General features: G+C 40.7%; 1 protein-coding gene across 1 annotated transcript in view; it reads right to left on the bottom strand.

Moving 5' to 3' along the window:
* XYLB (xylulokinase) overlaps nt 1-14,741 on the bottom strand; it is a 287,508-nt gene extending 272,767 nt beyond the window's left edge. Inside the window, exons 1-2 of the mRNA XM_056804817.1 lie at nt 14,383-14,741; nt 3,604-3,686 (exon numbers count right to left, since the gene is read on the bottom strand). Of these exons, the coding sequence (XP_056660795.1) occupies nt 3,604-3,686; nt 14,383-14,427 (128 nt within the window). The 5' untranslated portion in view covers nt 14,428-14,741. The remainder of the gene's footprint in view (nt 1-3,603; nt 3,687-14,382) is intronic.
* Nucleotides 14,742-18,024: the final 3,283 nt, after the last annotated feature.

Here is an 18,024-nt window from a genome sequence, read left to right as displayed (position 1 = left end):
CATTTTCTTTGGCTCTCCCTCTTCCTCTCTAACTACTGACCTCCTTGGCTTCCTTTAAGTCCCAACTCAGAATCTCATCTTTTATAACCTTCTTAATTTCAATGCCGTCCCTCTGCTAATTATTTCCTATTCGTCTTATTCACAGTTTGCTTTTTATGTTTTAATGTTGACTCTCCTGTTAGACTGTAAACTCCCTGAAATTAGGAATTCTCTCTAGCCTCTTTTTTTAGCACAGTGCCTAACACATAGTGGGAGCTTAATAAATGTTTATTCAATGAGGTGAATGAATCAATTTCAGATAAGAAAAAGAAGGTAGGGGAGTTAAGTAGCTCAGTGGATAGATAGCCAGGCTTAGAGATGAGAAGATCCTAAGTTCAAATCTGGCCTGAGACACTTCCTACCTGTGTGTCACAACCCCCATTGCCTAGCTCTTACCACTCTTCTGCCTTAGAATTAATATTGATTCTAAGTTTTAAATAAATAAGTAAATGTCTAGTTGAATTAGCACATTATTCTATGATTTTGGTCATATCAACATGCAGCACTCTCATACTTTTTGATGAGTGTATAACATTGATGCAGGGCATCACCACTGACTGAGCTGCTTTCTGCTATCACTGGCTAGATTGCTGTCAAGTCTCCTTAGGCTTTCTATAGCCAGAACTAAGCTTCTTTACTGAAAAAGAGTTAAATTCTTTTCAGGTGGATAGTCTCAGGGTAAAACACAAGGAACCTGGTAGGTTCATCCAGCAAAAGTCAGTAGACCTTCAACCCAGAATTAAATGCTGTTCTCCCCCTTATGCTCAGAGACCCTTTCCTGAGTCAGGAATTAGAAAATTACTTCAAACTCCTGTTAAATCCCTAAATTGTTGAAGTGTATCCCCACAAAAGTTTGGGAATTCCACCCCCTCAAACTGCAAATCTCCTCAACTTCCCAAAACAATCTTGAAAGACATCAAGATGAAATAAGCCAAAGTTGCTGCCTTTACAGAGCAGAGACCCCCAGATAGAAGAACTCATTAAGTAGGTTGTAGAAAGGATTTTTTAAAGCCTTGCCTTCTGCTTTTGAGTCAATACTAAGGATTGGTTCCAAGAAATAAGGGGCTAGGCAATAGTGGTTAAGGGACTTCCCCAGGGTCACACAGCTAGCTACAGTCAGATTTGAACCTAGGATATCCTCTCTCCAGGTCTAGAGTAAAGAGGATTCTGGATCAGGTATGGGATGGACTAGATGACCTTAAAGCAGGTCCCTTAACCCTTAGCTTCAGTGATTCTGATTCTAATTCTTTCAGATTAGTAATACTTCAATGCTTCAATGAATCCAGTGTGTTAATGTGGGTATGAAAGGCAATAGCTTGAGGCTTTTTTAACTGGAAATTTCATCATCTTGCAAGATACAATCAGTCCACTTTGTTGTTGTTCAGTCCTGTCAGACTCTCTACCAGGGCCTGGAGTAAGAAGGGCCTAAGTTCACATTAGTGCTCTATCCCTGGATCATCTTGCTGGGCCTTGTTTCTTATACTTTACTATTATCTCACTTGATCCTGATATCAACCTTGGCTATTTTTATTCCCCTTTTATAGATGAGCAAGCTGAGGCAAATGGCATTAAATGACTTGTGTAGGGTCACATAGCTGTCTAAGGCTGGATTTGAATACAGGTCTCCTTAAGAATGCTGAATTGGGGAGGGGGGCAGCTGGATAGCTCAGTGGAGTGAGAGTCAGGCCTAGAGATGGAAGGTCCTAGGTTCAAATCTGGCCTCAGACACTCACCAGCTGTGTGACCCTGGGCAAGTCACTTGACCCCCATTGCCTAGCCCTTACCACTCTTCTGCCTTGGAGCCAATACACAGTATTCATTCCAAGATGGAAGGTAAGGGTTTAAAAATTTTTTAAAGAATGCTGAACTGACTGCAAGTCCAATACTCTATCCACTACAAAACCTAGTTGTCTATTAAACATTTGAGTATTACTTTGCAAAAGGTTTTGATCTCAAAGACCCTCTGAAAGAGTTTCAGGGACCCCTAGGAGCACCCAAGTCACCCCTGGAGAGGTGCATTAGAAGAATCTCTTTTTTTAACCCTTACCTTCCATCTTAGAATCAATGCTAAAAAAAAAAGAATCAATGCTAAATATTGGTTCCAAGATAGAAGGGAGGTAAGGGCTAGGTAATGGGGGTCAAGTGATTTGTCCAGGGTCACAAAGAGTCTGAGGTCAGATCTGAACCCAGGACATCCTGTCTCTAGGTCTGGCTCTCAATCCACTGAGCTTCACCCCTGTGCTAGATTCTGCAACATCAAATAAGACACCAACAGAGCACTCTGGGCCATCTGTTAGTTACATGATCAGCTTCCCTCCTTTTCCAGTGGTCCAGCTCTCTGATGATATTCTTGGCACTACTTCTCCTGCATTGGTAAAACACCAGTCTACTCCTAACAGCATGCACTTTTCTCCATTGCCTTTTGGTGATCCTCAACTTTATTCATTTAGAGATCCTGACAGTCCATATCTTACAGCCATTTAACAGGCCTGGAAGAATGCTGATGTTAAAAAGATGGCCTTTTGTCTGCCGGAGACACTCCAGGGGCACAGAAAAGACACAGCTCAAATCCTGCTTAACTGGATTGTTTCATTTTCAGAGATGGAGGTGGGGTTGTTATTAGAAAAATAGTGTTGTGCTAAAATCAATAAAATATTCCAAATAAAACAAAAGGCAATGATTTGAAAAGGAGAAGCATGTAAATAAAATGAAAGCCCTGGGCAATCTAGCCTGATCTTCTGCTCTCATTCAATTCTGGGCTCAGTTTACAAAGTGCTAGTAAAACATGTATTGCCTGTGGCTGATTCCAAGGCTTGGATCCTCAGCAGACTTTCTCAGCAGAGGCAAAGAGGAATAGAAGAGAGACTGAAGAATGGGAGCTTCAGCCATATATAGCAATAGGTCAAAGTTAAAGCAGTGAAATAAAGAAACTATAGAACTAGTCTTGACCCAGAGATACCCTTTATGGGAAAAGTCGAGGGCTTCCCCCAAAGGGACAACTCTGTTATTACCCTGGTTTTTGTCTGGCCTGTTCACACTCTTCTGAAGTGTCTGTGTTCACAATCAAGCGCAAGTATCTTCCTTGGTCCCAGGAACTGTAGCCTCTCCCCACTCCCCTACCCACACACACTTCTTTTCTATAGTCCTTTTGTATCTCTGCAGAGTAACATTTCACCTAGACAAGATCCCCAGATCTGGAAGGAACCTCAGAGATTCCCTAACTGGATCCCTTCATTTTACAGATAGGGAAACTGAGACTCGGAGAGGTTCAGTGTATTACTCACTTCCACACAGGTAGTAAGTGGCAAAGTGGGATTTGAATCCAGCTTTTGTACTGCATCAAGGGAGACTGAGGTTGAGGGATGTTAATAGGATTTAGAGTTGAAAGGGAACCCTTCCTGCATTCTTCTCTCTTTTTATCTCTAAATAACTAGGATCCCTAAAACCGATATTCCTTCACATCTCCAGGTTAGGAATAAAATAGCTGGGGCTGGTAGATTCCATGTCAATATTCTAGGGAGTAAAAGACTTTGAGGTTTAAATCATACACTGTTTTAAACATACCCAAATTCTGGAAGTTCTTTATCAAAATTAACACTCTCCTCATAGGTGACATTCAGTTTTTCATCAACAGCAATGACTTTCACCTGAAATAAAATTAAAAAAAAAAGATTAGATCAGATTAAATGGGGATGGAATAGTCAGTGATCTGTGATAGGTTTCGTCTGCGTACACACAGACACAGACACACACACACACAACTTGTTGCCCAAGTCTACATCAATATAGCACTTTGTCGTTACAAAATGTTTTACAGCCATCACTTCACTTAATCTTCACGATGTCCCTACAAGGTAGATATGTAGGTATGTATAAAAGAGGAGGCTGACTGGCAACGATCTCAGAGTTTTCTTTGGGGAACATATATGTCTTCTGTCTCCCAATATCTAAAGGGCCATCTCCAAGAAGACGTATTAGACCTCTGCTTAGAATCAGAGGGAAGAAATTGAACTATCTGGTAAAGTCCTAGAGAATCTGTCCAAAACAGGAATGACTAGCTCCCTTCTTCTGGAGGAATTCAACAGAAGATGAAGCTCTCCTTGTCAGGGATACTACCCAAAGCAAAGATTCCTGCTCTCCCTTCTATCGCTGGCCCATGGACCTTGTGTATTGGGGGTATCATCAGAACTATCATTCCTAGTGAAGGATAATGAACAACTTCAGGGCTCCAGTGGTAGACACAAAACATGAAAAGGAGGCCAGAGATAGGTCTCCTGTGCATTCGGTGAATAACTAGTAGAGGACTGAAAGAAAATTATGGTCAAGAATCACACAGAAGGGTCAAAATGGTGTGATGGATAGTCAGTAAATCAAGCATTTAAGTACTTGATACATGTAGCACAGTGGACAGAATGACAGGTCTGAAGTCAGGAAGACTCATCTTCCTGAGTTCTAATCTGACTTCAGACAATCTGGCTGTGTGACTGTGTGAGTCATTTAACCCTGTTTGCTTCAGTTTCCTCATCTGTAAAAAGAGTTGGAGAAGGAAATGGCAACCCACTGCATTATCTTTGCCAAGAAAAAAACAAACAAACATGAAATGGGCTTACAAATAGACCTACACACGTGGGTTATTGAACCACAACTATTTGTGAGGCACTATGTTAAGCCCTGAGAATACAAAGAAATGGGAAATGAGTTTGGGGATCAAGAAGAACAAGTTTTAAAGCCTGCCTCAGTTGACTTCTAGTTGTGTGATCCTAGGCAAGTCACTTAACCTCCACCTGCTTCAGTTTCCTCAATTGTAAAATGGAGATATGAATAGCACCTCCTTCCAGGCTTATTGTTAGTATCAAAGGAGGTATCTATAAAGTATGAACAGTATCTGGAATATAGTAAGTGCTTAATAAATGATTATTCCTTTCCCCTCCCACTAGCTGTGTAATCTTGGGTAAGTAATTTAACTTCAGTTAAATTAACTGGGCTTCAGTTTCCTTATCTTTAAAATGAAGGAGTTGAACTCAAAGTCCCTAACCACTCTAAATTCATGATCCTATTATCTAAAGGATAAAAAGGCTGTGAATATTTTTTAAACCCTTATCCACAGTTCTAGAATCAATACAATCAATCTAGAATCAATTGGTTCCAAGGGAGAAGAATGGTAAGGGCTGGGAAATTGGAAGTTAAGGGGCTTGCCCAGGGTCACACAGCAAGGAATGTCTGAGGCCAAATTTGAACCCAGGACCTCCCATTTCTGGGCCTGGCTTTCAATCCACTGAGCCAACTAGCTAACCTCTGTAAGTATTTTTTATACGTAGCTGGGAGGGAGTAGCCATATAAATATACTCATGGGTTCAATATTGAGCTATCAAATTAAAGAGTGAGTATTTTAAGTTCTACTAAAATTTCACCTTCTACCAAAAAGCCTTTCCTGATCCCCTTGAATGCCCAAACCTCACCTCTTTTGGTTACCTCTGGTTATTCTGTTTATGTCTTATTTGTACATGTTTGCATGTTGTCTCTCCTAGTAGATTGTGTGTTCCTCTAGAGAAGAGATTGTCTTTTTTTAAATATTTTTTTTCTATTTTCAGATAGAAACAATTTTTAACATCCATTTTTGAGTTCCAAATTCTCTCCCCCGCTCCTTCTCCTCCCCCTTCACCAAGAAGGCAAGCAATTTGATATAGGTCATACATGTGTAGTAAGCAAAATATATATCCATATTAGACATGCTGGGAAAGAACACACACACATAAAAGAAAACAAGAAAAGTCTTAAAAGTTTTCTTAAAACAGGCTTCAAAAATGCCTTCAGATTTCAGCCATTCTTTTTTCTGGAGATGGATAACATTTTTCATCATGAGGCCTTCAAAACTGTCTTGGATTGCTGCTTTGCGGAAAATAGCTGAGTCTTTCACAGTTGGTCGTCATTCAATGAGAAGAGATTGTTTTCTACCTTCCTCTATGGCCCCAGCACTTAGCACAATGCCTGGCACATACTAGGTGTTTAATAAATATTTATTTACTGCCTGCCTAACTGCCTCAATTTTCCAGGTCCCCAAATCCACTCCCTCTTCAAAGAACAAAATATCATCAATATACAGCATTGCCAAGTCAACACACCACATTTTCCATTGAGGTCCATGGCTTTCAGAACGCTAAGTTAGGGATCAGGACAGCTAAGTTCTAGTCTCACTTCTGCTACTATCTATGTGACCCCGAACAAGTCACTCATCTTTCTGGGGCTGTATTTCCTCATCTGTAAAATGAGAGGTCTGAACTTGATTGACCTCTAAGATCCCTTTCCACTTCTCACATTTTATTATTCCATAAACCTGCAGGCTCATTCCCACATTTTTTCAGAGCTGCGTGAGTGAGTCCCATTGGTTTTAAAGCTCTCTAATGCTTCTCACACCTGGATGGGCTCCCAGCTTTCTTCTTCTTTCTCACCCTCATGCCACAGGGCTCTGGCCTTCCTCCTTTCTTCCTTGGCTATACCAGACTCTCTTCCAACTGGGATTTCACACCCCCACCAGTTCTCTGTAGAAAGACCAATAACTTTTTTTTTTTGACAGAGAGCCCAGTCCTTTCTGGTCCTTCCTGAGGTTGGCTTAAAGGATCATGAGCAGAATTGGTGAGCAGGAGAATAGGGGAACAGTACCAGAGGAACAAAGAAAAGAGACATGAAAACAGACAGAGTTCCAGAGCAAGAACACTATTCTTGGGAGAAAAAGGTGAGTCTTTCTTTGTATCCTAGGTGGTGGTGTGATGTGGGAGCATGAATCTCAACTCTGCCCCCACTGAAGTTTTTTCTTCTCTCTTGATCTCAGTTTCTTCATTTGTAAAATTGTGTCAAGTCATTTTTCAGTTGGGTCCAACTCTTTGTAAGCCTATTGGGAGTTTTCTTTTTCTTTTTCTTTTTAAACCCTTACCTTCCGTCTTGGAGTCAATATTGTGTATTGGTTCCAAAGCAGAAGAGTGGTAAGGGCTAGGCAATGGGGGTCAAGTGACTTGGCCGGGGTCACACAGCTGGGAAGTGTCTGAGGCCACATTTGAACCTGGGACCTCCAATCTCTAGACCTGGCTCTCAATCCACTGAGCTACCCAGCTGCCCCTGGGAGTTTTCTTAGTAAAGGTAGTAGAGTGGGTCATCATTCCCTTCTCCAGTTCATTTTACAGATTAGAAAACTAAGGCAAACCATTTTAAGTGACTTGTACAGGGTTCCAAAGCTAGTAACTGTCTGAGGCTGGTTTTGAACTCAGGTCTTCCTGACACTAGGTCTCACACTCATTTTGCCATCTAGCTGTCATTTATAAAAACAGAGGAAGTAATATTTATAAGCATCACAGGTTGGCTGCAAAAAAAAAAAAGTCTGCTTCTGCCATATAAATGGGTCAGCAGAAAGTACTTCACAAATCAACAAATAACATTGAGAAAGGCTTAAGTTAACTCTAGTTCCAGTTCCAGTTCCAGTTCCAGTCACAGGTCATTAACAGGAAGATATGAAAAATAGGCACATTCAAAGAGCAGGAGAAACTGCATTCAGGACCCTTTGTTTAGCTTCACATTGTCCTCAAGTTCTAGGTTCTCCAGACCTGCTTCTGAGCTGCTCAGAACATTCCCCTTCCCTCCTAACCTGCAACTACTAATATAGACTTAGTGGGACAGAACAGTCAAAGGGATTTAAGTGCAGTAATCAATTGGGAGTAAGAAAGACCTGCATTCAAATCCTACTTTAGATGCTTTGTTGGCTGTGTGACCACAAGCAAATCACATTATCTCTCTTATTTTTGGTTTCCTCATCTGTAAAATGGAGTTGATAAGGGACCACTGGGTGGTAAAGTGGATAGAGTGCTATGCTTGGAGTCAGGAGAATCTGGGCTCAAATCTGGCCTCAGACACTTTCTAGCTGGGTGACCCTGAGCAAGTCACTGAACCCTGTTTGCCTAGCCATTGCCATCTGTCTTATAGTTGTTTCTATGATGGAAAGTAAGGGTTGTTTTTTGTTTTTTTTAGTGGAGGTGTAATAGCACCTATTTTGTAGGGCTGCTCTGAATATGAAATGAGGTAATATATAGAAACTATTTTTCAGACTTTAAAAATACCTGTACAAATGCTACCTATTATTATTATTATGAAAAGTCTGAAATTTTAAAGAAATGCAGTATTACTACTTTAAGTATGTATTATTAACTGGCTGTATCATAACACGCTTCAATAAACCTTGGTGCTTTAAGAAATTAATAAGAAATACTTGGATTTAGCACATTTATTTTTAATGCAAATAATACTGCTTTCATTTACATGATTGCACATATAAAATTCATATCTGATTGCTTACCATCTCAGAAAAGGGTGGGAAGGGAGAGAAGGTGGATAGGAAAGAATTTGGTGGGGGAAAGGGGGTTAAAAATTGTTTTTACATGGAAATGTGGGAAAATAAAAAATAATAAATAAATAAATAAAGCACAAAAATTATTTTTTTTGGTCTTCACACTCAAGTAGACTAAATATTCCCTTTATGTGTGCTGTTCATTCAAAGATGGTGCACTTAAGGTAGGCAAGCCATGTTCAAATGAGAAGAAACTCCTAATCAACTAAATCCAAATCTCCATGGCCAGGACACAGAGTTAGACAGGATAAGGGACAAAGATATGGTTGTTGTCTTCAAGGAATTTGCAGCCTAACAGGGAAATAAGACAAGCACAATAATAAGTGTTACAGACAAGTTTTCTATCTAGGTCATTCCAGCTAGTATATGTCAGAAGCAGGACTTGACACCAGCTCTCCCCAGAATGCAATGCCACCTCTCTGATAGTGTCATATATTAGAAGGAAAACTGGATTTACAGACATAAGATCATAGATTTAGAGCTGAAAGGGACCTTAGAATGGCATCCAATTTTACAGATGAACTGATGCCCAAAGAGATTAAGTGAATAGAAAAAGATCAAACATGTCTTAAATGGGAAAAGTAGGATTTGAACTCACAGCCTCTAATTCTAAAGCCAGAGCTTTTTCTGCTATACTGTGTTGACTTGTGCCAAAGGATCTCAGTTTGAAGCCAGGCAACTCACTATGAATATTTACTGTTATAAACATAAGGTGATCTTACTTGGTGGAGGAAATTTCCATGGTTGGGATTCTCTTTATTGCTGAAATCACAGATATATTTTTAAAAATAATAGCACTTGAGGCAGCTAAGTGGCTCAATGGATAGAGCATCAGGACTGGAGCCTGGAGATCCTGGGTTCAAATATGACCTCAAACACTTCCTAGCTGTATGACCCTGGGCAAATCACTTAAACCCCTTTGCCTAGTCCTTGCCATTCTCTTAGACTTGTAACTAAGACAAAGTAAGGGTTTAAATGAATGAATAAATAATAGCATTTTGGGATTTTACTCTCCTCCAAAGTAAATTTGGGATTTACTCTCCTCCTAACAACTCCAGTCTCCTCTAAATTCAGGTTTTTGTCAATGGAAAGGCCAATATATTAATTTCAGATCCATTTTCTTTAATACATTGATGAATCAGTAAGTATTCTCTTCTCCAGTATCAATTAAAATCCATTCACACTTTAATCAGTGCTGTTTTGGTGCAAAATTGTTCTGTTCCGGTAGATAAGGAGAGAGAAAAGCTCTAATTCTTAATTGAGTAGTAAGATTAACCTTGAGAAGGCAGCAGGTGACCTCAGAAATCCCAAACGTTCCTTTTATCTTAGGGGAATCTTTGTCCTAACAGCATCAGACCTTGCTGATAACAAGAAGGTAAATAATGTAGGGAAATTGGACAGCAGCACTTTGATGTTCTTTTCCTCTGCTACTACTCTGTCTAGGCTTTTCTCTATCAGTTCAAAATTGTCTTAAATGAGAAACATTTTGACCCTTTTGTATAGAAGATATAAAACCTCTGTGTGAAACATTTGGGGAGGAGAAAATTCTAAGCTAAAATTTCAGTTGCCACTCTCCTGTAATTGCAGTAATAAAAATTCGCTTGTCTCAAGGTATAATTTGCTTTATTATTGGAATACTTTCTCCTTAATAATATTAATCATTTAACCATAAAGGACTCATGATGAAAATGCCATCCACAGCCAAAGAAGGAACTTTTGGAGTCTGAGCACAGATCAAAGCATGCCATCTTCCATATTTCCTTCATGAGGTTTCTACGATATGTGTGACAAGTGATTTCCATCATGACAAGAGCAATGTGAAAATAGACATCACATGGAAACACAGGTAGGTATAAACTATATCAAAGTATTTGTTGCCTCATGAAGGGAGGGAAGGGAGTTAGTAAACCTGAATTCTAAAATATCAAACAACAATTGTCAAAACGGTTTCTATATGTAACTGAAAAATTAAATAATAATAATATTAATCATTATTCCTGCTATGGAAAAAATGCCCTGGAAAAGTGAATAGAGTGCCACACCTGAAATTAGGAAGACTTAGGTTCAAATCCTGCCTCAAACACTTACTAGCCATGTAACTATGGTGCCCTGGGCTAATGGTTCTTTTTTTCTTTTAAATCCTTACTTTCTGTCTTAAAAGCAATACTAAGTATTGGTTCCAAGGTAGAAAAGCAGTAAGGGCTAAGAAAATGAGGCAAAACAGAGTTAAGTGATTTGCCCAGGGTCATAGAGCTTGTAAGTGTCTTGAGTCCAGATATGAACTCAGAAAGCTGAGTTTTCCTGACTCCAGACCCAGCAGTCTCTCTACTGTGCCACCCAGCTGCCCAGTAATCCTCATTATATATATATATATATATATATATATATATATATATATATATACACTATATATATATATTATATATATATATATAAAACTCATATTAACAAAAGTTCTTTGAGGGGAGTCCTCAGTAATTTTTAAGAGCCTTACAAAGTCCCGTGGCCAAAATGTCTGAGAACCACTGCCCTTGTCAATAATACTTAGACTAAATTATGGAAGAGTTGCTAACCTATATTGGGAGGAAAGGGAGAAAGGGATTTCCATATTGGGAATTTCCTCTACCCTATAGTCCACAGATTCTGACCGCCAATTAATTCAACAGGCATTTATAATTTATGCTAGACTCTAGGAAAACAAAGACAAAAATGAAAACAGCAACTGCCTTTCAGGAGCTGATGTTCTGTTGAGCTAATCAAAGAAATATGCATGTATGCATACATACATATGCACACTCACGTATATATGCATGCAATAAACGTGTTGTTTCCACATATAAGCACATACATGTGTGTTTGTGTATATGTGTTTATACACATGTATTGTGTATGTATAAATACGTAATAATATATTTGTGTGGTAATATATACACATTTAGAGGTATCTGTAAAGAAAATCTAATGCTACTTCTCAAACAACTTATACCTCCATGTTGCTTTCCATTTTCTGTTACCCTGAATTTTGATTCTTCATTGAGAGCTAGAAAAATCATTATTTGTCAATTAGCTGATGCTAATACTAAGAATGGGCAGTGGATGCTAAAAACCAAAATGCAATCTTTTCTGCTTTGTTGTGTTTCCTCAGGGGGTTATTACCTGAGGAGGCTGGAGTTCTGAAAGCCAGGGGCAAGAATAAAGTGTCAGTGGCTCACACATTCTAATCCCCTGCAGATCTAAAGAAACCTGAGTTATAAAACTTGTTAAACCAGAACAGTTCCTCTCAGTGGGATGAAAGACTGGGTTTGGGAAAAACAAAATGCCGTGACCAGGCATAGGATTTAGAATTGAAAGGGAACTCAAATATAATCTGATGGTGAAACTTTTAGAGATGGTATGCTGGGGCAGCCCCTGCCCCCAGACAGAATGTTGTGCCTGCCCCCACCCAGAGATCATGTGCCTTGCCCCTCCCCCACCAAGTATTGGGGCATGCTCTGCCCCACCCCTTACCCCACATAGGGGAGAAAGTGCTGCCATTGGGCTGCTGGGCAGAGGAGCAAATGATGTGAAAAAAGGGCCTCAAGTGCAGTTGGGGGGGGGCAGCCATGTCTCCAGAGAGAGTGCTCTACATGCCATTTTTGGTACCTGTGCCATAGTTTCACCATCACTGATCTAATCCTACCCTTTCATTTTAGAATGTCATAAGAATATACATGGAGACCTAAAAGGTACATGACAGATTATCTAGTCCAAACTCCTCATTTTACAGACGGAGGAAGTGAGGCCTACTATGTCAATAAGCTGCATTTTGGCCCAAGAGTCCGTCAGAGATAAGTATATTCATTATCCTCTGAGCCAGTGGTTCTCAACCTCTCAATTTGTAGCAATGAGAATACATAATGCATATCAGGTATTTACATTCCAAATCATAACTGTAGAAAAATTACAGTTTTGAAGTAGCCACCAAAACAATTTTTTGGTTTGGGGTCACTGCAACATGAGGAACTGTATTGCAGGGTCACGGCATTAGAAAGGTTGAGAACCACTGTCTAAGCAGAAGGTCTGCTTAGAGCAGTGTTCTGCATCCAAGTGGGTCTATGATTTTTTTTTAATACCCTAATGGTGAATAATGTTTATTATAATGCTTTTTTTTGTAGTCTTATTTATTTTATTTTATGCACTTCCAAAGATTATTCTGAAAAAAGATCCATAGACATCACCAAAAAGCCAGCAGGGCCATGACTTTAAAAGGTTAAGAACACCTGGCTAGAACAAGAAAAATAGAGGCCAGTTTCTCCTCAAAGTTGGAATTCTTCTCGGTCCAAACTTCATCTACTTATATTTTTATAGTATCATGAAATAAGAAGATAAAAATCTCATGTGTGGCTGTGCTTTTTGTGGTGGAAAAAAATGGAAAATGAAGGGATGCCTTTCAATTGGGGAATGGCTGAACAAATTATGGTATCTGATGGTGATGGAATACTGTTGTGCTGAAAGAAATAATGAACTGGAGGAATTCCACGTGAACTGGAATGACCTCCAGGAACTGATGCAGAGTGAAAGGAGCAAAACCAAGAGAACATTGTACACAGAGACAGATACACTGTGGTACAATCAAATGTAATGGACTTCTCTGCTAGCAGCAATGCAAAGATCCAGAACAATTCTGGGGGACTTATGAGAAAGAACACTATCCACATTCAGAGGAAGAACTGTAGAAGTAGAAGAAAAACAACTGCTTGATCACATGGTTTGATGGGGATATGATTGGGGATATAGACTCTAAAGGATCACTCTAGTGCAATTATCAATAATATGGAAATAGGTCGTGATCAATGACACATGTAAAACCCAGTGGAATTGCATGTCAGCTATGGGGGGCAGTAGGAAGGGAGGGAAAGAACATGAATCATGTAACAATGGAAAAATATTCTTAATTAATTAATCAATTAAAATTTTTCAATTAAAAAAGATTAAATTTCATAACAAAATAAAACAAAGGTACTTAGTTCCACTTTTTAAAATGTACCAAACAGAACTATAGTAGTGTTATTATCAGGAGAGGAGATCTTTCAACAAATAGTAACCTATATAAATATTAATACTGGAAGGGGCATCCTAGGGAATGACTTTCTACAGAATCAAGATCTGGTTCTGGTGTAACACCCTATATTTACTGCCTTTGAAGATTCATCTCAAGTGCCACAGAAGTGAAGCCTTTCATGATATCACCAGCTGCTGCTGCCACTCCCCCTTCTCCCACCCCACAAATTATCCCGTATTTATGTTTATATACATATTTACTCATGTTTTCTCCCCAGATAGAGTGTCAACTTGTTGAGGGCAGGAGCTGCTTCATTTTTGTCTTTGCATGTCCATTGCCTGGCACCCATTTGGCACACAATAGGTAGCTGATATTTGTTGGTTGCTTGAATGAATGCCAAACAGCAACAAAGCGTTCCCGTTATGATGAAACTGTGATCGTGCCCTTTGTACTCTGAGCTCTGGCCCTGAACTAGAGTCAACCAGGGAAGCTATGAATGAAAAAAGTCAATAAGAATAGGAGGGCAAGACGCAGCTGCGTTGGTAGAGTACCAAGGCCCAAAGAGGGGCTCAGTGTCCCTGCTTTTCATTCGTAGATCATCTGGATCTTAGATCATCAGTCACCCAGATACCCGGAGGAAGTGGGGAGGAGGAAGTCGGAGTGACAGGTCCTAGGACCAGAGACGGACTACTTGGGTGGGAAGCGATCCTGGGAGGGCAGAGGAGAAAGGCCTATACTAACGGGAAAGGTCGTAGAGAGGAGAGGATTCCAGGGGTCAAGAATCAGGAATAGAGGTGGAGCGAAGAGTGAGTGCCCGGAAACCGAAAGAAAGAAAGAAATGTGGCCCCGAGCTCGGGAGAAGCAGCTGCCGCCGCTGGCCCAGCCCCGGTGGCGCCGCTCGGGCGGGTACCTGCTGGGTGCTGAAGTCCCATCCTAGGTAGGCACCTTCAGCCATGGCGGTGGAAGCAGGGAGCACAACGCGCTGCGAGCTGGCAGGAGGCCCAGCTGCGGTGCACAACGCCTCTGAATGTGGGCGTGTGTGTGAGTGTGGCACACGGCGTGTGTCACTCTGTGCGCGCGCTGCGTGCGTGCCGGTCCCAAGTCCAGGCGTAAGACTACGGAGAGCCCCTCCACTGGGCTGCGTGTGTTCAACCCACGTGTGGGACTGGAGCGGAGGGTCCCTGGTCTCTGTGCCCGCCCAAGCCCGGCCCCTCTCTACCAGGTCCTGCCCAGTGCTGCTGTCTTCCTTCCTGTTGCTGCCAATCCACCCCTCAGACCAACCCCTCAGACCATCCCCCACCACCACCCTCCCCCGCCCATATCGGTGGCGAGACCTTGTCCTTCGGGATAAATTCACTCATCCCCAGCTTTGGGGGCCACGGGAGAAGCACTCGGCCACAACCGCTGACCAAAGGAAACCCTGTGAATTCTTCTGGACTTTCTGAGTTTCACTTCTCTACGTTATCGCCTCTTTTTTTCTTCCTTTGCTTTACTTCCTCCCTCACTTTTTAGGTCTCCATACGATTTTTTTGACCAAGCAACAAACTCGCTTTCCTGGGAAGAATCTGTTTAGTGAGAGTGTCATTCATTTTCCTCTCTTTGAACCCTTGCATTTGTATTTGTGAAACGAGAGATTTGGGGCTCTGAGGTTGCAGTTTTTCCTGTATCCCAGAAATTGCAGTGATGTGAGGCTTTGCTATTCTTGCTTCAAGAATCAGCTCAAAACCCAACCCCAATTTATGCAAGAGGCCTATTCTGGGGGATGGGGGAAGGGGGAATTCCTTCCCTCTAAGAGTGCCTCCAATTTATTGTTCGTTAGTGTCTGATAAGGTGATCATGTTTGTAGTTTTTCTTGGCAAAGACAGAGAAGTGGTTTGTTGGTTCCTTCATTATACAGTTGAGCAAACTGAGGCAAACAGGGTTAAGAGTCACACTGATAGTGAGGTCAGCTTTGAACTCAGGAAGAGGAGTCTTCCTGGTACTCTATCCACAGAGCCACCTAGCTACCCCAGGGGGCTAAACTTTAACAAAGTCCAGTACAGCTAAGAAGTAGGTCACAACAGCATTACTCTCACAGAACATTAGGACATCATAATAATGAGAACTGAATTAAGTAAACATATTAACTTAGTGTTTCAAAGATAACTTCTGGAGTTTCAGAAAGAATTGACCAGGATCTTGACTCTAATTGTGAGCTATCTGAAGAAATTCTAGAAGCTGCAACAAAAGATCATGGACTGATCTTAGGGGACTGAATTATCCACATCCAGCTTCATGGAGTTTTCATTGGCTAGAGATATGAAAGCCTGCCTCAGGGACAAAGCAAAATGCCCTTCTTCTTGGTTCTGAACAATTATAGAGTGCTATAAGAAATTCCTAACTAATATTAAAGGAAAATGTGGTTGTATTACTGTTAGTGACATTAGCATTGGTCCAGGAGAAGTCTTGGTATCACTTTTGACTTTCCTCTTCCCATCCTCCCATGTCTAATCGGTTCACAGATTTCTCAATGTAAAGGGACCTTCTAAAATCATCTAATATGGGGGCAGCTGAGTGGCTCAGTGGATTGAGAGCCAGACCTAGACATGGGAGGTCCTGGGTTCACATCTGGCCTCAGACACTTCCCAGCTGTGTGATCCTGGGCAAGTCACTTAACCCCCATTGCCTAGCCCTTACTACTCTTCTGCCTTAGAACCAATACACAGTATTTATTCTAAGATGGAAGGTTTAAAAAAATAAAATAAAATCATCTAATCTAACACATATTAAACCAAGAACTTTCACTATATGATTCATTAATAATAAGAGAATTATCAAGGCAGTGAGGTAGCCTGGAGACAGGAGGTCTTGGGTTCAAATATGACTTCAAACACTTCTTAGCTGAGTGACCCTGGGCAAATCACTTAACCCCAAATGCCTAGCCTTCACCACTTTCTGCCTGAGAATCAATATTTAGATTCTAAGACAAAAAGTCAGGGTTTAAAAAATAAGGAAAATATGAATCAAAACAACTCAAAGTTCTCACTTCACACCCAGAAAACTGATAAAGATGATAAAATGGGGAAAGTCAATGCTGGAGGAGTTGTAGAAAGAAAGGTACAGTAATATATCAGTTCTAGAACTGTAAATTGGCCCAATCATTATGGAAAGCTATTTGAATTTTGCTTTAAAAGTGGAGAAGGGCCAAAAATGTCTAAACATGTTGACCTAGAGAATGCATTGCTAGGCATAAATACTCTAAGAAAGTCAATAATAAAAAGAAAGATCTCTTCTATCCAGATATTTAGATATTTAGATATTTAGCATCACATTTTAGAATAGCAAAGAACTTGAAACAAAGTAGGTGCTTGTTGACTGAGTAATATAACTAGCCAAGTTGTAATATGTGAATGTAATGCAACATTCTCTGATGAAAGAAACAATGAATATGATGAGTATGGAGAAGCATCAAGGAGATGTACGAATATAAAGTGATGTCCCAGTGAAGTGAGAAGAGCCTGATAATCTGTAGATTATCAGAAAACAAGCAGTTATCAAGCACTCATCTATGGCAGGCATTGGGCTAAGGGCTAGCAAATTTTTTTAAAGTCAAAAACATGTTCCCTCTCCTCAAGGAGCTCACATTCTAATGAGGGAGGCAACAAGCCAATGTGTTCATATCAGAGAAATACAAAATAGATGGAAGGTAATCTCAAGAGGAAGGCACTAGCAGTAGGCCAAGGTAGAAAGGTGGGATATGAGCTAAGTCTTAAAGAAAGCATGGAAGATAGGGAGGGGATAAAATTGTGGGGGCTTTGAAGATCAAAGAGAGGATGTTAGAGTTGATCTTGGAGGTACTAGGGAGCCATAAATGTATGCTGAGTTCATGAGTGACCTGATCAGACCTTCACTTTGACATCTGAATGGAGGATGTATTTGAAGTGAGGAAAGACCTATGGCAGAGAAACCAAACAACAGGCTTTGCCAACAGTCCAGGCATGAAGGGATATAGAGGTCTGCACCTGGGTAGTGGCAATGTCAGAGGAGAGAGGGGGACATATGCAAGAGATGTTACTGAGGTAAAATTAACAGGTCTTGGCGACAGATTGGAAAAGGGGGATAAAAGAAGCAAAGAGTTCAAGGATGACATGTCAATTGCTAACCTAGGTGACTAAGCAAATGTTGAGTTTAAGATGTCCACAGAACACCAAGTTTGACATGTCCAGTAAGCAGTTAGAGATATGAATGTGGAGATCAGTAGAAAGGGTTAGGCCTGAAAAAGCAGATTTGAAAAGAATCCACCTAGAGATCATTGAATCCATGGGAGCTGATGAAATCATCAAGATCACTGTGTAATTAGTGATTCAGCTCAAACATCTCCTTTCTCCCTTGGCTCCACTCCTCTGAGACTTCTCAAAGTCCTGATCCTCAGGGCATTCCAAACCCTACTATTAGACATCTTCTCCCATTCCAACCCCCCTCACCAAGCTTCCTTATGTATGCTGTCTTCCCTGATTCAGTGTCAAGCTCCTCAAGGACAAAGACTATGGACAAAGACATAGCAGAGTAAGTG

This window comes from Monodelphis domestica, chromosome 7 (assembly GCF_027887165.1).
Source record: "Monodelphis domestica isolate mMonDom1 chromosome 7, mMonDom1.pri, whole genome shotgun sequence".
In the NCBI taxonomy this organism is placed as follows: Eukaryota; Metazoa; Chordata; class Mammalia; order Didelphimorphia; family Didelphidae; genus Monodelphis; species Monodelphis domestica.
Note: the sequence above shows the minus strand (reverse complement) of the source record. Positions and strands in the feature narration are given on the sequence as shown.